Source organism: Schistocerca gregaria, chromosome 2 (assembly GCF_023897955.1).
Source record: "Schistocerca gregaria isolate iqSchGreg1 chromosome 2, iqSchGreg1.2, whole genome shotgun sequence".
Taxonomy (NCBI): domain Eukaryota; kingdom Metazoa; phylum Arthropoda; class Insecta; order Orthoptera; family Acrididae; genus Schistocerca; species Schistocerca gregaria.
In genome coordinates, this window is record NC_064921.1 from 106,559,655 (window position 1) to 106,579,292 (window position 19,638).

The 19,638-nt window shown below is 42.2% G+C and overlaps 1 protein-coding gene across 1 annotated transcript in view; it reads left to right on the forward strand.

The window, feature by feature from the left end:
* Positions 1 to 366: 366 nt before the first annotated feature.
* The window catches only part of LOC126335663 (uncharacterized), a 46,832-nt gene continuing 27,560 nt past the window's right edge, over positions 367 to 19,638 (forward strand). The window contains exons 1-2 of the mRNA XM_049999118.1: positions 367 to 534; positions 3,608 to 3,664. Of these exons, the coding sequence (XP_049855075.1) occupies positions 367 to 534; positions 3,608 to 3,664 (225 nt within the window). The remainder of the gene's footprint in view (positions 535 to 3,607; positions 3,665 to 19,638) is intronic.

Sequence of the window (19,638 nt, forward strand, 5' to 3'; positions counted from 1 at the left end):
ATTCTACTCTAATATGTAAATCAAAGATATATATACTCCTCACACGCTCGAAGCTACAAAGATGTAAGGCCTCTGTCTTAATCCTAGGTCTATTTTTCTTGAAACAGTCTACGGTATCACATGAGGGTGCCGCAAGAAAGCATGTATCTCTTTCCACACTCACAACGTAGCATCACATCGGCGCCGTCGCATGTGAAATTCTTTAGTCGAGAGAGACAGAAGAAGCACTTCTCGGTGACGTCAGGGAGACAGCAGAAGAGCAGCTGCGCGCAGGTCACGACGTTGATTTGGTGTGGTGAGAGCAGGCGTGGTGCGGTGTCGCTGGAGACTTGGTGGGGCGGCGCGGATCAGCGCTGCTGATATGCGATGGCGCTGAGGGTGGCAGGCCGGCTGCGTACACTGCGGAAGCTGGTGGCGGCCGTCGCCGGACTTTGCAACCCTCACGGCTCCACCGCACACGAAATCGTCGAGTGGAACGCGCACCACCCCTGTGGCACCAACCGCTGTCATCACTTGCCCATCAACGACAGCGAGGTACGTAGGCATTGCACATGCCTTCTACCTTATTTTTATCTTCGTACTGACCACTACTATTCCTCTGTCCATTTTCTACCTAATTTCTTATATTTAGGGTTTCTTGCCTCAGTCGGTAGAAAGGAAACTCTTACAGGATCCCTTTGTTTTCCATCTGTGTTTTCAACTGTTAAAAAACATTTTTTTCTCAGGAACGGGTAGATGTACTAAGTTGAAATTTTGTGTCACATACTAAGGTCTATGGTCCCTTGGAAATGTAAAAAAAAAAAAAAATAAAAAAAAAAATAAAAAAAATAAAAAATACCTGAAGATTTTAAGTCAATGTAATTAAGATATACCGCTATTTATGTCACATATTTTAATACTCGCAATCTCACTCATCAAAAGCTGTGTAGTACTTCCCGTTGCCCTATAATCTGGTAAGAAGTGAGGTTTCACAGAACAAGTGAATGAAAAAAATATCCGAAAACTTTTAATTTGTAATTGTATCACACGAAAATAATATTCCTTTTGTCAGTTGTTAATCAACGTCAAACTTGACTTTAAAACAATCGGTAGTTCTGCATTCAGGCTGACTGGGTCACAACGGTAAAATTCATACAGCAGGCAAAGAATGACTTTATTGCCCATATGACTAGACTGTGGATATTTATTTCATAATACAACTCGAGGCGCCATATCTATGCGCAGTAATCGCTCGTGGATATTTGACGAAAGATAAATTCCTAAACGCGTCACATGTGCAATAGTCATTCCTTACCTGATGTCTCACTTTTATCATTTCGACCCAGTCAGCCTGCAAGCAGAACTGCTGATTATTATAATAATGGTAGTCTGCCTGTTGCTTGTTTTTATGTCACACTTACATTACTGAAACTGAAACAGTCTCGAAAATACTGGTATCTCTGAGACTGATATGTTGCCAGTATCATTGTCTATAACAGGCAAAAACGATCGAGATTCGCGATTCTCGTGACGGATGAACTAGCTATAAAGTTTCTAGAAAACCCCAATTGCGAGAAACCTAGTCGCACTTGGCCAATTTTGTTATTTCGGTCTTTGATGACTTCTAAGGTTTTTAAAATTTATTTCGAATGAACTTTCTTTCTATTATTTACGATTCTTTGTTTTTACTTCTTTTTAGTTTGTGTTTTGTTACTGTAATCCATATTATTCTCATCTTCTTTTTGCATCAGTACAGGAATATGTTACATTTGACTGTACTCTCTCGTTTACTTGGTAGAGTTGGCCAAAGAAAATTACCCTTAACTAACAATTCTTCCCGAATGTTTTATTAGAGTTCCTCATTACTTAATATTTTCCAACCATCTTCAGTTTGTATTACTCTCGTTAGTTGTTTAATAATTCGTGTCTTTCTAGAGGTGCATATTTTTTTACAGAAGGTTTTAATTAAATCATTTTCTTTCCATTTTACATCTCTTGCACCTACTAAAAATTTTTTAGTCCATTTCGCTATACGATTTTACTAAGTCATTTACATCTACCAATCGCTCTATATTACTTATTTGTGTCTGTATGTACGTGCTTCTTCTATATTAGTCGTTAATTTTGATTCCTCAGCTCGAATTCAACGGTTAGTTGCATTGGTTGTTGTCGTTGATTATTTATCACTTTATCACTTTATCCCTTATGTTTTATAATATTTATAATAATTAAGTATTTGCAGTTGCGAGTATGAACCACCGTCGATACTATATATTGGAATGACGACATTGAAAATTTGTGCTGAACTTCGACTCAAAACCGGATTTCCCGATTTACGCGAGCGGTCGCGTTACACTCTTCGGCCATCCGAGTACGAATCACAGCCAGAACCCAACTTCCATGTGTGGTCGTCCACGTGTCACGACCTACGATAATGCGTTACGTAAACACCCTTTCCAGGAAGGGCATATTTATTGAGAGTCGAGAGCCTGGTAGTGGCAGATACATACGAAATAGAAGTGGCTGCACAATGCAATGGCCCTTCGGACAGGCATGCATGTCCGAGGGAACTTCACATCGTATTTCATAATAACACAGGCACTGCTATTTCATACACGTAAACGTTCTTACAGTTTCATTATAACTGGAAATTTTTATTTCTGTATTATTTGCTGAGAGTAAGAAATGACATTCATGTGGGGTCTGGCTTGAACATTGTTTAGTGTACTGGCTTACTGTGTTTTTATCACAGACTGATTATTACACTCATGATTACGCAAAACTAATTATGTGTCCGGTTCGCGCTTGTGCACAGCCCATGTGTTCTTATCTTCTTACTATTCCCTTGCATCGAGTATCCTTTATTTTTGTTTCCTGTTATTATGGAGAGTGATGGAAAATTACATTTGTATATTACCTTATATTTGATTGCAACAGAATTGCTTTCAGTAACACGGTCACATACTGTTTTTAATTCATTATTATCTACACGTAAGAAGTTGCGTAATTCATGTAAAGGCAGAAGACCCAACCTTTAATCTCTTTATTTTTTAATCTGTATTCGAGGGCTCTTTAATGGATATTATTGATAGTGAGCACGTAAACTTGCTTGGTGTATATTGTAGCATGCCATGTCAATCAATAGCAGTCACGGAAAAGGTTACCTTATGTTTAAAGATTATTTTTCAGCATTTTAATGTTGCTTTATGTGTTTCGTAATTTATTTATTGGCTTTTAGTGCTAAATTTCTGGTTGTATCTTGTAATTATTGTCATTTCGTCCTTCCTACCAAGTTAGCGTTTAAACACGTATTTCGTTGGCTTAGTATAAGTGATGGTTACATTATTTTTTATTACAAATCTTCAAGATACTCTCATATTATTTGTAAACATACAAAGAGCATATTATGCCCGTCAAGTTTAACCCTACGGCCGTGAGGTGTCACTGTTCGTAGTCCAATACAATCTCATACACGTATGAGGTATATATTGCGTAGCAGCTATTGATGAAGCACATAGTGTCATGTTGCTCTTTTTAAAATGCAGTATTGTAGTGAACTATTTTAGTTTGTGGTGCTACGCCGAAGTGTATGCCACCCATTTTTAATTCTATTTGAATTTTGTTGCAGAGTAGGCCATCCCACTGCATTTTATCGCTGTATGACCAACCTATGTTTTGGATTACAGTAAGTCATCTTTCATCCAGATAATTATCAGTGTTAACAATTCCTAGTTATACTCATTACATATCCTTCAGTAATAGTTTTAGTTCAAATTTAGTCTGCACTCTGTCTAAGCCTCCTGCATTGCTCAATGTAAAATATTCTGTATTGAATTTGTATATTGTGAAAAGCTGGCGTTATCGCTTTATGTCAGCCCTGCTCCTGAGAGCACATGTGTTCGTTTGTTGACGTTCGCCCATTCTCACTGCTATTGTGTGCCCGGCAAACTGTAAGCTTCATCCTTTTTCCTGCACAAGATTATATCGTTACTAATTTTTAGAAATTTTTCATTAACGGTGTGTGTTTTTCAGTGCATAGTGTCATCTCTGTAGATAACGAAGATGCACGCTTTATCACATTTTTAAATTACCTAACGGGGGTTACTTGTATTTATACTCAGGGATATGCAAACATAGAAACTATTTTAGTTACTTGCTGATTATTTTTTACTTCACAGTAACGTATGCTGAACGGAACACCAAATCGTTACGGAGAAACAGATAGTATCTTGGAGATTTGTAAGAAGAAATAATATAATCATCGACCGAGACTCGAACTCGGGACCTTTGCCTTACGCGGGCAAGTGCTCTACCAACTGAGCTACCGAAAGACGACTCACGTCCGGTACTCACGGCTTTACTTCTGCCAGTATCCGTCTCCTACATTCCAAACTTTACAGAAGCTCTTCTGCGAACCTTGCAGAACTCTACCAGAGAGCACTTGCCCGCGAAAGGCAAAGGTCCCGAGTTCGAGTCTCGGTCGGGCACACAGTTTTAATCTGACAGGAAGTTTCATATCAGCGCACACTCCGCTGCAGAGTGAAAATCTCATTCTGGAAACATCCCCCAGGCTGTGGCTAAGCCGTGTCTCCGCAGTATCCTTTCTTTCAGGAGTGCTAGTTCTGCAAGGTTCGCAGAAGAGCTTCTGTAAAGTTTGGAAGGTAGGAGACGGATACTGGCAGAAGTAAAGCTGTGAGTACCGGACGTGAGTCGTGCTTCGGTACCTCAGTTGGTAGAGCACTTGCCCGCGAAAGGCAAAGGTGCCGAGTTCGAGTTTCGGTCGGGCATACAGTTTTAAGCTGCCAGGAAGTTTCATATCAGCGCACACTCCGCTGCAGAGTGAAAATCTCATTCTGGAATATAATCATCACTTACACCAAGCCAACGAAAACGTCGCATTAACGAAATGACACCAATTATGAGTTTCAAACAGGAAGATAACACTAAAAATCATTAAATAAATTACGAAATAAATAAAGTAACATTAAAATTCTAGGAACACTTACGAACAGAAGTAGAAATAGGTTCTTCTTACAAAAAAGCAGCAAACAGCACCATCTATGGTGATGATGATTACTAGTGTTTAATGCCCTATCGCCAACGAGGTCATTAGAGACGCAGCGCAGCTCGGATTAGGGAAGGATGGGGAAGGGAATCGGCCGTGCCCTTTCAAAGGAACCATCTCGGTGTTTGACTGAAGTGATGTAGGGAAATCACGGAAAACCTAAATGACGATTGAAACATCGAGCTCCCGAATGGCGAGTCCAGTGTGCTAAGCACTGTCACCTCATTCGGCAGCACCTCAGTCTATAGTAAGAGATATCGTATGCGGCTACTTCTTTGTCAAATCGTCTTTCTTCCCAATGCTAGATGTAATTTTCCCACATATATTATCCCTTTAAATCTTCCAACGCTACGCATATCCTCTGAATTACTAATTAAGTAAAGAACTCGCTTGTCGGAAATCTAATATTTCCCACTTTAAGTACCTCAGTAACAATTAATTGCGGTGGCCTGTGAACTAAACATAATGTACACCGAAGAGCCAAAGAGACTGGTATACCTGCCTAATATCGTGTAGGGCCCCCGTGAGCACGCAGAAGTGCCGCAACACGACGTGGCATGGACTCGACTAATGTCTGAAGTACTACTGGAGGGAACTGACACCATTACTCCTGAAGGGCAGTGCATAAATCTGAAAGAGTACGGCGGGGTGGAGATTTCTTCTCAACAGTACATTGAAAGGCATCGCAGATGTGCTCAAGCGGAAGTGTTTTACTCAGAAGAGTTTTCCTGAAGCCACTCTGTAGCAATTCTGGACGCGTGGGGTGTCGCATTGTCCTGCTGGAATTCCTCAAGTCTTGCATAATCTTTATCCGGCCGCAGCGATGTCGGTGATTTGATGTTTTACCGGATTTCTGATATTCACGGTACACTCGTGTAATAGTCGTATGGGAAAATCCGAACTTCATAGCTACCTTGTAGATGTTGTGTCCCATCGCTCGTGCGTCAACTATAACACCACTTTCAGAATCACTTAAATCGTGATAACTTTCCATACTAGCAGCAGTAACTGATCTAACAACTGCGCCAGGCACTTGTCTTGAACAGGCCTTGCCGACCGCAGCGCCGTATTCTGCCTGTGTACATATCTCTTTATTAGATTACGCATTCCTATTCCAGTTTCGTGGCGCTTCAGTGTATAATACGACTGCCAATCATCAACAGTCTCTGTTCCTTTGAATATGTACGCATAACAACGAAAATTACATCAAACTAAATAGACACTGCAAAATAGAGACACTATAACATACTCACAAATTTCATGCCAAAGCACGGCAACCTACAACAAAAATGTCTCATCCTATGCAGGGTGATATGAACTGTGCGCGAGCACTATGGGGCGTGGGCACGAAGACCTATGGAGGTTTGGGTCGGTCATCGAGGCGTGCTCGTATACCCGAAAATGTTTAAACGACCACTCGTGGCAAGTGGGAAAACCGGTTCTGAGACCCGGTGGGGAAAAATTTTCATGTGTTTCTAGTAAATTTCATAGTGGTTTTATAAGCATATTCGCAATTTAGGAACACATTACTTAACATGCCATTCACTTAAAAAAGTTGGGTAGGAAATATGTGATTTATTTGTTATGAAATGTATGTAGGTAAGATTTTAAGGAGGAAAAATAGGAAATTTCTTTTAACTAGGTATCGGAAATATTAAACGACTATTTTTTACTTCTCTGGGTATTATCAAGCCCGTTTACGATGGTCATGACACAAGACTCACATTCAGCAGCAGTGGGGTTCGAATCCCAGTCCTTGTTTTACCTGAACTTGAGGGATAGTGACCTTTTTATACCTAACACCCACTTTTGTATCACTGTTAGCATAACATTTTCCAGTCATCAAAAAGTTTCACGGTACTGGTCATCTATAAAGTAGGGAAATAATATTACTTTATAAAATTGATGAAGCATATACACAGCAAGTTAATGAACGTAATAATGATTACTTACCAAATACTTTATATGGATCTTTAGATAAGTTTGGCAGAATGAATCTTTATAAAATAAATTACTCCAGTTAAATCTATCTGTTTATTCTTTGTGTACGTATAAGCATAAGGTCTGATGAAATTATTATTAATAAGATTCCTGAAGCTGATACTGCGAAACTAAATACTGGCTCGATTTTTGTAAAGAATGGACGAAGATATTCTCGTTCGGAAATATTCCGGCAGTTTCTTTCTCTGGCCATAGTAGTATTGACAACACTGGACCCTAAGTCCACAAGATATGAGGGAAGGAAAAGTATCAAAAAATGAATACCATTTTCCGCACATTTAAACGTAACACAGATTTTTTTCTTGTAGGTTCTTTAGGGAATTTATGTTCAGTTCCTTCGTTATATCTAATTCGGAACAGTTCTTCTTCGGAAGTTGTACCAACCTCTTCAGTGTTCGCAGTAAAGGGATTTGCATCCAGTCATTCTCCTTCAATTTCAAAATCTCACAAAATCGTTCTTCCATAGCCAATTTAAGCTTGTTGAGGTGACTACTAAATGTGTCCATATTCTCAGGAGTTAAATCACCTTTTGTAGTTAATAATTGAGGAAAATTATAAAATTATCTCATCGGTAGATTCTAATGAAGTATTTCAAGTTTGTCAGTAGATGACACAACACTTTTGCAAGCTATATCAGTTTTACTAGTTGCTTGAAGCTGCAAACTAACATCAGTAAATCTCTTGTAAATATCTACCAAATAAAAAGAATCATTCTTTACTGTTTTAAATTGTTTACACAAATTGGTCACGTTATTAGCTTCAAAAAATTTATGGCCCTATCCCATAATGCTACAAAACGAAGCAGTGATGTACTCTCGGAGAGCCGCAGAACGGCTGTGTGCGAAAGAAGCCTAATACAATCTTCATTGTTGTCCTGGCAAATCTGTCGAAAATTTTATCATTTTTTGAATTGGATTTCAACTGATGTACTGCTCAATTTATAATATTTAATGAGAATGGCAACTTGTACTTAAATATTTTCCTACAAGATGTTGTCTCAGCATCACACAATTAGTATATAAAAAATATGGCAATTCTTCTTTCAGATAAGAAACAAAGCAACGACAGCGACCTACCGTTGATAGTACTCCATCATTAGCATATTCCACAATATTATGTGAAGGAATACGATTTTTTGTAAAGTATGACGTCACGGTATTAAAATAGATAATCCAAATGCAGTTGTAATGACATTTATTGTGAACAGCGTTTCTTCTTTCAGTGTATTGTTTTCATTAAAATAGCTACATATGCAATTAATACATCACTATTATGTATGATGGTAGACGTGTCCAGCTGCTTGGAAAAGGAAGAGCTTTGAAGCATATTTACAAGTTTTTTAAATAGTAACTAACATTTCTTCACAAAGTCCCCTTTTTCTGTGATATCGACTGCGGACAATGCCTTTAAAATTTTATGTATACCCTGATGCATTACTATTGAGACAAATCTTTTTATAGAGGAAACTATTAGCGTTTCTCCAATACTACAGAGTTTACCACCTTTTCTAGCAATTAATTGTGGAATACGATAAGTGGCAATTGATCCGTCTTAGTAGTTCACTGCCTGTTGTTTCTGATACGATGCAACTACCATTGAACAATTTTGTAATATTTTTTATATATTCTCGAAAATATTCAGTGGACCTGTCCTTATCATTTGGATGCCTTGTACAGAGATGTTCTTACAATCGATTTAGCTTCAACGCCTCAATGGATAATGATTAATGAGACAGTAAACATACTGGATGTTGATATTTAACATAATTCTCATTTATTGTGCCGTAGTTACACACTTTTTCAATTCGATTACATGTTTCTTTCACATTGGATCATCTTCAGATCAAAGTAACTGTATTAGAAACTCATTTTGTCTAGTCAGTTACTTAGATATGAAGATGATCCAGTGTGGTCGAAAGATGTAATCGAATTATAAAAGTGTGACACTGAGACGCAACAATAGACGAAAATTATCTTAAATATCTACTAGTATACAGTTGCTGAATTCTATCAACGCGATTACGTTAGAGAATGAGGGATGTTGCTTATTTACAACTATTTTGAGAGACTCTGGCAAATAGCCACAAACTTATTACTTGTTTTGAGACATGAGCTTAATATTTCACAAAATATTGATTCAAGGTGTAGGAACGCTCTCACTGACACAAACCTAGGTGCATACCGCCCTGTGCGAGTGTAAACAAGAGCCCGTGTCGTGTAGCGTCTTACGCTCATGCCTCTCGCACTTCTTGGAATGGGTTTGGCATGTGCCGGCAACCATCTCGTCTTCTGTTACAGCTGGGTGTGCTGACGGAGGGGGAAGGGTGGGGGAGAAGCGCGAGCTATTCTGAGACGGGGCTCTTTGATTGGTAGTAGCACTACAACGGGATTTAGTTTAACTTATGCTACGTCAACTCAACTAATGCATCGGCGGTACAAATACACTCCTGGAAATGGAAAAAAGAACACATTGACACCGGTGTGTCAGACCCACCATACTTGCTCCGGACACTGCGAGAGGGCTCTACAAGCAATGATCACACGCACGGCACAGCGGACACACCAGGAACCGCGGTGTTGGCCGTCGAATGGCGCTAGCTGCGCAGCATTTGTGCACCGCCGCCGTCAGTGTCAGCCAGTTTGCCGTGGCATACGGAGCTCCATCGCAGTCTTTAACACTGGTAGCATGCCGCGACAGTGTGGACGTGAACCGTATGTGCGGTTGACGGACTTTGAGCGAGGGCGTATAGTGGGCATGCCGGAGGCCGGGTGGACGTACCGCCGAATTGCTCAACACGTGGGGCGTGAGGTCTCCACAGTACATCGATGTTGTCGCCAGTGGTCCGCGGAAGGTGCACGTGCCCGTCGACCTGGGACCGGACCGCAGCGACGCACGGATGCACGCCAAGACCGTAGGATCCTACGCAGTACCGTAGGGGACCGCACCGCCACTTCCCAGCAAATTAGGGACACTGTTGCTCCTGGGGTATCTGCGAGGACCATTCGCAACCGTCTCCATGAAGTTGGGCTACGGTCCCGCACACCGTTAGGCCGTCTTCCGCTCACGCCCCAACATCGTGCAGCCCGCCTCCAGTGGTGTCGCGACAGGCGTGAATGGAAGGGACGAATGGAGACGTGTCCTCTTCAGCGATGAGAGTCGCTTCTGCCTTGGTGTCAATGATGATCGTATGCGTGTTTGGCGCCGTGCAGGTGAGCGCCACAATCAGGACTGCATACGACCGAGGCACACAGGGCCAACACCTGGCATCATGGTTTGGGGAGCGATCTCCTACACTGGCCGTACACCTCTGGTGATCGTCGAGGGGACACTGAATAGTGCACCGTACATCCAACCGTCATCGAACCCATCATTCTAGCATTCCTAGACCGGCAAGGGAACTTGCTGTTCCAACAGGACAATGCACGTCCGCATGTATCCCGTGCCACCCAACGTGCTCTAGAAGGTGTAAGTCAACTACCCTGGCCAGCAAGATCTCCGGATCTGTCTCCCATTGAGCACGTTTGGGACTGGATGAAGCGTCGTCTCACGCGTTCTGCACGTCCAGCACGAACGCTGGTCCAACTGAGGCGCCAGGTGGAAATGGCATGGCAAGCCGTTCCACAGGACTACATCCAGCATCTCTACGATCGTCTCCATGGGACAATAGCAGCCTGCATTGTGGCGAAAGGTGAATTACACTGTACTAGTGTCGACATTGTGCATGCTCTGTTGCCTGTGTCTATGTGCCTGTGGTTCTGTCAGTGTGATCATGTGATGTATCTGACCCCAGGAATGTATCAATAAAGTTTCCCCTTCCAGGCACAATGAATTCACGGTGTTCTTATTTCAATTTCCAGGAGTGTAGTACAGCTTATGAAATTTCAACTATCACGTGCAATTTTACGAGAACGTAATGAAAATGTTTTAAAATCCGCTGCTATGTACTGCCCTCCATGAAAGCTCAAAGCTATTGTTTTCCTAAATCGTCAAAGGCAATAACTTGGGAGATAATTCTGAGCAAGTCTCTGCCCTTTTCCCAAATCCAACATGGATTGCGACCAATTGTCCTATTCCAAATCGACTGCTTCAAATACAACTGCTTTACTCGTCATAGCCTACATTCACCATTGGCCACTTCATAGTTTCTAATTTATCAGCTTTCTTCGTATGGTTCAAGTCGATGTATTTGGTTTCTCTCTCTGTCTATTCAAAGAATGAATAACAGGGTGATAAAACAGAGGCCTGAAGAACAATCAACAGTTATACCAAATGGTGGAGAAATTCCTGCTGGACTGGATACAATGCGAGTGAGATTGCGGTACAAACGCTCTACCCAGCTTGCATAGACCTCAGATTTCATGACAACGAAGAGCTCGCCAGATGATGTCATATGGGGTTGGGATGAATATTCTAGACACAAAGAAGTGTACACGCTTCTCTATATCGCTTTTCATCAGTAGCCGTGTGCAATGGATTTAATTTTTGGTATTGCGGCCGTTAACATACCCTCGCTGTTTCTGATCACTCTCACGAACATTTTCAGCGTGTGGTAGAGGAGTCGAACAGGTTGATGAACTAGACGTCATGTATATCGCATCCCGGCAAGAACAGTGACATAGTTCAAAAATGCAGTAGTTGCATAAACTACACTTAAAGAATTAATTCTATAAACCTTTCTGACAGAACTCAAAAATGCAGTACGTACTTTTGAAAACTCGACTTAAGGAATTACTTCTATAAACTTTTTATTGAAATATTATAATCTTCCTTTAAATTTCAGGTAAATACTGTTGCCAGAAAATTCCATTATATTTTCGGTTCATGTTGGTTTCGACTTGTCACTTATTCTGCCAGGCTGGGGTACGTTTCTCAACCAGAGATGAAAACTAGGCTAAGAGAACGTTACTAACATTTGACTATATGTTATTAAGGGCTGAAGCTGTAATTCTCCCTCCAACTTGCTACATAAGTCGTTTCAATGGAAGCATACATACTAAGACACTGCGTGTTGAAAGCAACCATTGAGTTGAGGACAGCTTTACATAACATACAAACTGCTAAGCAGTTGCTAATGTAGATAGCTACATGTTGTAGATGGACTTACCACGTAGTTTTATGTAGTAACGTACATCCGCTGAGTCTATTCCCACGTTACTCACTTTTTAACTCTCGCACTAATATTCAAGATTTTCAGCTAACTACAAAAATGCTCGATACGTTTCAGTCACTGTGTGTTTACTCCAGGAATTTTACCCGTGCAGTAAGCTCTGAAACATTTGGCCCAAAACCTGATGTATGCTGCGTAATTTCTTCTGTACAAGAGACCCAAAGAGCCAGATCTTTATCGACACGAGGAAGCATAAAGCACTCAGCTCCGTGGACTACGCCAGCCACGAATGTTGACATCGAAACATCCGACTTGCCACAGACTGTCGTGTATCTGGGCCCCAATGTGTATTAGTTAGTGTTGATGAAATTCCCTGCAATGGTTATGTGTGCAACAGGAACAGAAGAACACACTGCACTATTTTCTTGGTCAGTACAGTTTCTCACAGCATTAAACGTTCATCGAGTACAGTATCAGTTTTCTCCATTTCACAATAAATTCACCAGCCAAATAATAATCACCCCCTTAAAAGCATACAGTGGTCGCTCTGGTGCACTGTTGATAGTGTGTAAATGGTACGAGGCGGCCATATAGTGCTCCACCGTTGATATAAATCATGGTAGTGAAGTCGTGTGCACGAAACTCAAGTTGCATGGATTGAGCGCAGTAAGACGGAGGGTCGAAGGGGAGACGTGACTGCCGGCCGTAGTCACCGAGCGGTTCTAGGCCCTATAGTATGGAAACGCGTTACCGCTACGGTCACAGGTTCGATTCCTGCCTCGGGAATGCATGTGTGATGTCCGTAGGTGAGTTAGGTTTAAATAGTTCTAAGGTCTAGGGGACTGATGACCTCAGATGTTAAGTCCCATAGTGCTCAAAGCCATTTGAACCATTTTATTTTTTAGGTCTAAGGTGTTTCTCTGATATTTTGGGTGTGTTTTCTCTACCGTGCCTTGGGGCCACCGATTCTGGTTTTCGTGAAGCTGAACCCTTATCCGTCTTTCAACATTCACAGTGACCAAGTGTTGCCCCATACTTCTCCGTCCATCATAAGAATAAACCTGATGTAAACAAAGACAAACGCGATGATTGGTCAGAAGTCGTAATATACGTGCACTAGTGTTTCTGCGATCTTGGAAATTGGTCCTACTTAAGTATTAGATATATTATTATTAAGTTATGTTAAATGAAACATTAAGATATTCAAATGTATTAGCAGCCGTCGACGTTTTTCTTAACCACTCTTTAGTTATGTTGTTTTTATTTAAAAAATCGTGTGTAGTCGCAGTCTCTGCACTGTTGTGCTCTGATTGGTGCGCTGCTAATACGCAGTCTAAAAATGGCTGAGGCTGCTTCCTGTTCCGTAGTGAAACACTCGTGTGGTACACGCTTAAAAATGTGGAGAAATAGGTTGTTCTTAATGTTTGTCATAAATTTACAGAGATAATCGGCTTTGAAGTTTTCCGGCCGACTATAATAGATACTGTGAAAATCCTAGCGCACATGCGTGTATAGCGGAATGGTGGTTCGAGTTTCCCCTGTGTCATTTTTTTTCCTCGTTCAGTTTGAACTGCCTACATCTCGTAATTGTAAACTTCATCGTCATTTTTTATGAATAATACATGTCTTCTTGTTTAAAAGTACATATTGCATGTGAAATTCCTGTTTTCATTTCAAATATAAATTCTCAACTATCGATATTTTATGAAAGACTGTTAAAAAAGGTTGCTTAAATTAAGAAAACGTAACAATTAATTTTTAAGGCAAAAATGAAAAACTACTATTTATTTGGACTACGTCAATTGTTTTATAAATAGTTTTATATGTGTAGTAGAAACATGAAAAGCACAGCATAAAGCACGCCATACAAATGATGAATTCTTACAGTTGCCACTGTATTATTACAAGTTGTAGCCAACGGAACTGATCTGGAGCCAAGTTAAGGGACTTGGCCGGAGAGGTAACAAGACTCTTTGGCTGCCAGAAGTACTGGAACCAACGCACGCAGCTTTTCCACATGACACTGCCGAACGTTAGCGGGATGCAGAACGGCACGTCATAAAAGGAGAGGAGAAAATGCGGCGCCTGGGTGGCTTCGTGGATTCTGTTGTTCACAGGCTCGTTATCAACGTATCACATGCCAATTCCAGTACTGCAATGTATTTCTCGGATTGGGATAAGGAAGGAACTAAGAGATTGGTAGACGACTGACTGTAATTAATACCTTCAGTTGCTTCAGTATTCAACAGTACGGTGAAATCCACGCCGTATGCTTTTGCATCCCTCATAGTTCGCTCATAAAACTTATCCGGTTTTTGTAATAAGAATACTGTGTCAGGTGAGAACGAGGGCATTGCTTTCCGTCTGGTCACCTAAGAAGCGCGCGATAGTGCTGGAGTTTTGCCGAACATAGATTCATTCTCTTTAAAAATTAAATGACATTCGAAGCTATATTGCTTCTTTGCCCGTCTCTTGTTACGTCTGAACTGCAACAGCTCACATCGTTGCAGGCTAATTGGACCGTTGGTTGGCCAGTGCTGCCCGAGTTTAGTGCGCCGGTAAAGCTGTTGTCCCGTACATTATCGCTCAGCCTGTGTGCGTGTAACAGCATAAAACGTATCCTTATGATCGTACTTGACTGTACTCGTCACAGCTTGGCTTCCGCTCCACGTGAACCGAAATTCGACGAGATTCAAGCAAAAGTGGAAGAATACATGGTGTAATGTTTACATCAGGTTTATTCTTATGATGAACAGAGAATGACTTAGGGCCCTGAGCTTCACTCGTGTAGACGGTATGGCCTGCAGAGATGGTTTTTCGTTTTTATTTATTCGAAATTTAGTGTTGTTCACAAACCGCAACACCTTCTAAGCTTTTCACGCTGGTTAAGGCCATGTAAGCATGGTCTTTTCCGAAAGTTCATCTGATCAAAAAGCGGTTCTGTTAGCTGAAGTCCAAAGTTTTTGTTAATAACGACTTTTGCGTTCTTGTGGAGATATTACCGTAACAACTTTCATCCACTAACAAATGTTTCTTTATACACTCCTGGAAATTGATATAAGAACACCGTGAATTCATTGACCCAGGAAGGGGAAACTTTATTGACACATTCCTGGGGTCAGATACATCATATGATCACACTGACAGAACCACAGGCACATAGACACAGGCCACAGAGCATGCACAATGTCGGCACTAGAACAGTGTATATCCACCTTCCACAGCAATGCAGGCTGCTATTCTCCCATGGAGACAATGGTAGAGATGCTGGATGTAGTCCTGTGGAACGGCTTGCCATGCCATTTCCACCTGGCGCCTCAGTTGGACCAGCGTTCGTGCTGGACGTGCAGACCGCGTGAGACGACGCTTCATCCAGTCCCAAACATGCTCAATGGGGGACAGATCCGGAGACCTTGCTGGCCAGGATAGTTGACTTACACCTTCTGGAGCACGTTGGGTGGCACGGGATACATGCGGACGTGCATTGTCCTGTTGGAACAGCAAGTTCCCTTGCCGGTCGAGGAATGGTAGAACAATGGGTTCGATGACGGTTTGGATGTACGGTGCACTATTCAGTGTCCCCTCGACGATCACCAGAGGTGTACGGCCAGTGTAGGAGATCGCTCCCCACACCATTATGCCGGGTGTTGGCCCTGTGTGCCTCGGTCGTATGCAGTCCTGATTGTGGCGCTCACCTGCACAGCGCCAAACACGCATACGACCATCATTGGCACCAAGGCAGAAGCGACTCTCATCGCTGAAGCCGACACGTCTCCATTCGTCCCTTCCATTCACGCCTGTCGCGACACCACTGGAGGCGGGCTGCACGATGTTGGGGCGTGAGCGGAAGACGGCCTAACGGTGTGCGGGACCGTAGCCCAGCTTCATGGAGACGGTTGCGAATGGTCCTCGCCGATACCCCAGGAGCAACAGTGTCCCTAATTTGCTGGGAAGTGGCGGTGCGGTCCCCTACGGCACTGCGTAGGATCCTACAGTCTTGGGGTGCATCCGTGCATCGCTGCGGTCCGGTCCCACGTCGACGGGCACATGCACCTTCCGCCGACCACTGGCGACAACATCGATGTACTGTGGAGACCTCACGCCCCACGTGTTGAGCAATTCGGCGGTACGTCCACCTGGCCTCCGGCATGCCCACTATACGCCCTCGCTCAAAGTCCGTCAACTGCACATACGGTTCACGTCCACACTGTCGCGGCATGCTACCAGTGTTAAAGACTGCGATGGAGCTCCGTATGCCACGGCAAACTGGCTGACACTGACGGCGGCGGTGCACAAATGCTGCGCAGCTAGCGCCATTCGACGGCCAACACCGCGGTTCCTGGTGTGTCCGCTGTGCCGTGCGTGTGATCATTGCTTGTAGAGCCCTCTCGCAGTGTTCGGAGCAAGTATGGTGGGTCTGACACACTGGTGTCAATGTGTTCTTTTTTCCATTTCCAGGAGTGTATATAAGTGAGAAGTGAAGCACCAATTTTCATAAATTTAGTTTTGTATTTGTTTTCTGTAACTAAATATGTTCTTGAGAATTTTCATCCCCTATTGAACTCTCTTAGGCGTCTAATTTTCAGCTGCACTGAAACACCTATTATCTTTATTTTTAACACAGAAGTCAGATACCTATTGTCAAATATGTGACATTAAAAATCCTATAGTATCTCTTAAGTAATTATTTATTAAAAAAAACCTTCCACCCATAATTTACCCCCGTAGTACTTGAATTTCCAAGTAAGTATTTTCTATTTTCTGACTGAGAAACCTAACACTAATTCTTGCTTCAAAATACATACAGAAAGCCGTTCATTCCCTTTCCACCCCTTGCGAGTGAAATTTCGGACAATCCTTTCTTAAATGATGTCTATAGTATAAGTCCACACCCTCTCCAAACTTCAAGTTTCTGTCCTTAGCAGTTTGGGGTGAGTGATGATGAGTCAGTGAATCAGTCTGATCCTACTTCACCCTCTTAGGGGTTGAATTTCCAAAAGCAATGAAGCATGTACTTTTTCATCCCTAACTGAGAAGCCAAAAACCAATTTTCAAAGATTTATCTTTAAGAATTCTTTCACAATGAAATATTTTCGTAGAACGTTTAACCCCCTATTTTGTCTTTCCAACAGAGACGCCAAATAAAAATTTTCTTAGATTCAGCTTCAAAAATGCTTGCTTGTACAATGAAAGATTTCCACGAAAACTTCCATCCTCCATTTCACCCCATAGGTGTCAAATTTCCAAACGCAGTGAAAAACATATTTTTTTATTTCTAACTCAGAAGCCAAATTTAAGTTTTCATAGATTTAACTTTAAAAATGCTTTCATATTAAAATATTTCATAAAAAAATCTCATCCCCTATTTCACCCACTTATGGGTTAATTTCCAGGAACACTGAAAGACGTATTTGTTTATTTGTAACCTAGACGTCAAATACCAGTGTTCATAGGTGTAGCTTTAAAAATACTTCAGCAGTTTTATAATAATGATATAGTTTCAAAAAAAGATTCACCCAATATTTCACCCCCATAGGGTTAAATTTTCAAAAATGATGAAATAGGTGTTTCTTTATTTCTGGCCAAGGAACAATATACCAATTTTCGTAGGTCTAGCTTCGAAATTGCATTAATAGCGGTATTTAAAAAAAAATATACTTCAGCCCCTATTTCACCCCCTTAGGGTTGAATTTCGGAAATGATGAGCCAGTCAGGCAATTGAATGTTATGTATAGAGATTAGTATGCTGTGGACATTCCCACCTTCCAAGACGATTGAGCCATCACTATTTTTCAAAGAATATACTTAAAATTTATTTTATTTACTAGCGATTCATCAAGAACATTAACACATTTAGTCACACTATGTGAGCGTGAAAGTAGTTGCCACGGAGTAACTCATGAAATCAAAATCAAATTGCTTTTAACAAATGGGAATTTTATTCCTAAAAGCTTTTTTTTAGAAGACAAGATTTAAAATTATAAGCAGAAAGCACTCTCTAAATATCAAGTTACAATTATTCAGATGTAGAAAGAAACAAATTTTTGAGTGTATGAGCTTTCGGGCTGAGAACCTTGCCGCTCCCTTCTGACACGGCCGTAGTCACGACCGCTCACAACAACCTCTGAAAGACTACACAGGTGCAAATCTGCAACACACCATATTACCTTAAAGTAAGAGTTTTAATAGTTCACACAAGCACACAAACTATGCACCCCGTAGGAGGAATGGAAATGGTACAAAACACTAAATTAAAAGATTAACTTGCCACCGAAGGTGCAACTTGGTTTTAGCTTGCAAGAAAAGTCTTACGCTGGAAGGGCGGCAATATTATATACTAAAATGACCATTTAAATAAAAGTCCATGAAATGCAATCTTATATAAAATTATACAAGGCTGGCCAAACAAGTTCAGATGCTCTACAGTACACAGATACCCCCTCTCAAGATCATAGGCAAGATCAAAACATATTTCAGGAATAAGGCCGTTACACTCCAAGCAATAAATTCGTTAACACAACGAATGCGACAAACATGACAGAGGCAGCTCCGAACGACAGACACTAACTGCCTAGCAAATGCAGACGAGAGACAGAAGAGCAAGCTGGGGACGAGAGACTGAACAAGAAAACAAGTAGAACTTAACCAAAGTAAATCACACAACATATCACCAATCGCTTAACTTCTGATAAACTGCGATTTCTCGAGAGGACTTGGCGCAGCACCCCCAAATCGCTCTCACGAACCGTCCGCTTCCAGCCGCTTCAACGGACGCAGGAAGGCGCGTCGATCTCCCATCTTTCCTGGTCCCCACCTACCGACCGACTGCCCGCTGCTCCGTCTGCGACTGCTGCTCCGTCGCGACTGCACTGCTGGTGCGTCTCCCACTCACTTCCAGACACACGACGCCAGAAATACTGGCTCGGACCCAACCATGCAGAGGAAACACGCCCACTGGCAAAACGACATCCCTGCACCAGGAAAGGACCGAGCCAACCTCCACAAGATTGTAACTGAAGGGGCCCACAAGCGCTCGGAGAACGAATTACACTACGGCGTCGCAGCTCGCAACGGCGAGACTGATGTGGGTTGACTCCTGTTGCTCTAGTGTCGACCGCGAAGCCACTACCCCTCGCTGAGTTTTGTTACTGGCGGAGTGGAAAGACTCTCGCTCTGCCGGCTTTAAACGTTGATCCGAACGACAGACATCCTAGCACTCCGAATGACAGACACACTAACTGCCTAACAAATGCGGACGAGAGACAGACTAGCAAGCTGGGGACGAGAGACTGACACACACTGATCCAGACAGACTCCAAAAGACCGACTGGCGAGCTCATAGCGCCCCTTAAATGCAGGTGAACAGGCAACCTTTCCCCTTTCCCACCAGAGGGGGACAACAAAGATGCGATTGCTACAGCGGCCCCACCGCCAGAAACGGAGGGCGACTGCTTCACACTACGCGCTGCAACGCGCTCTTCAAAAG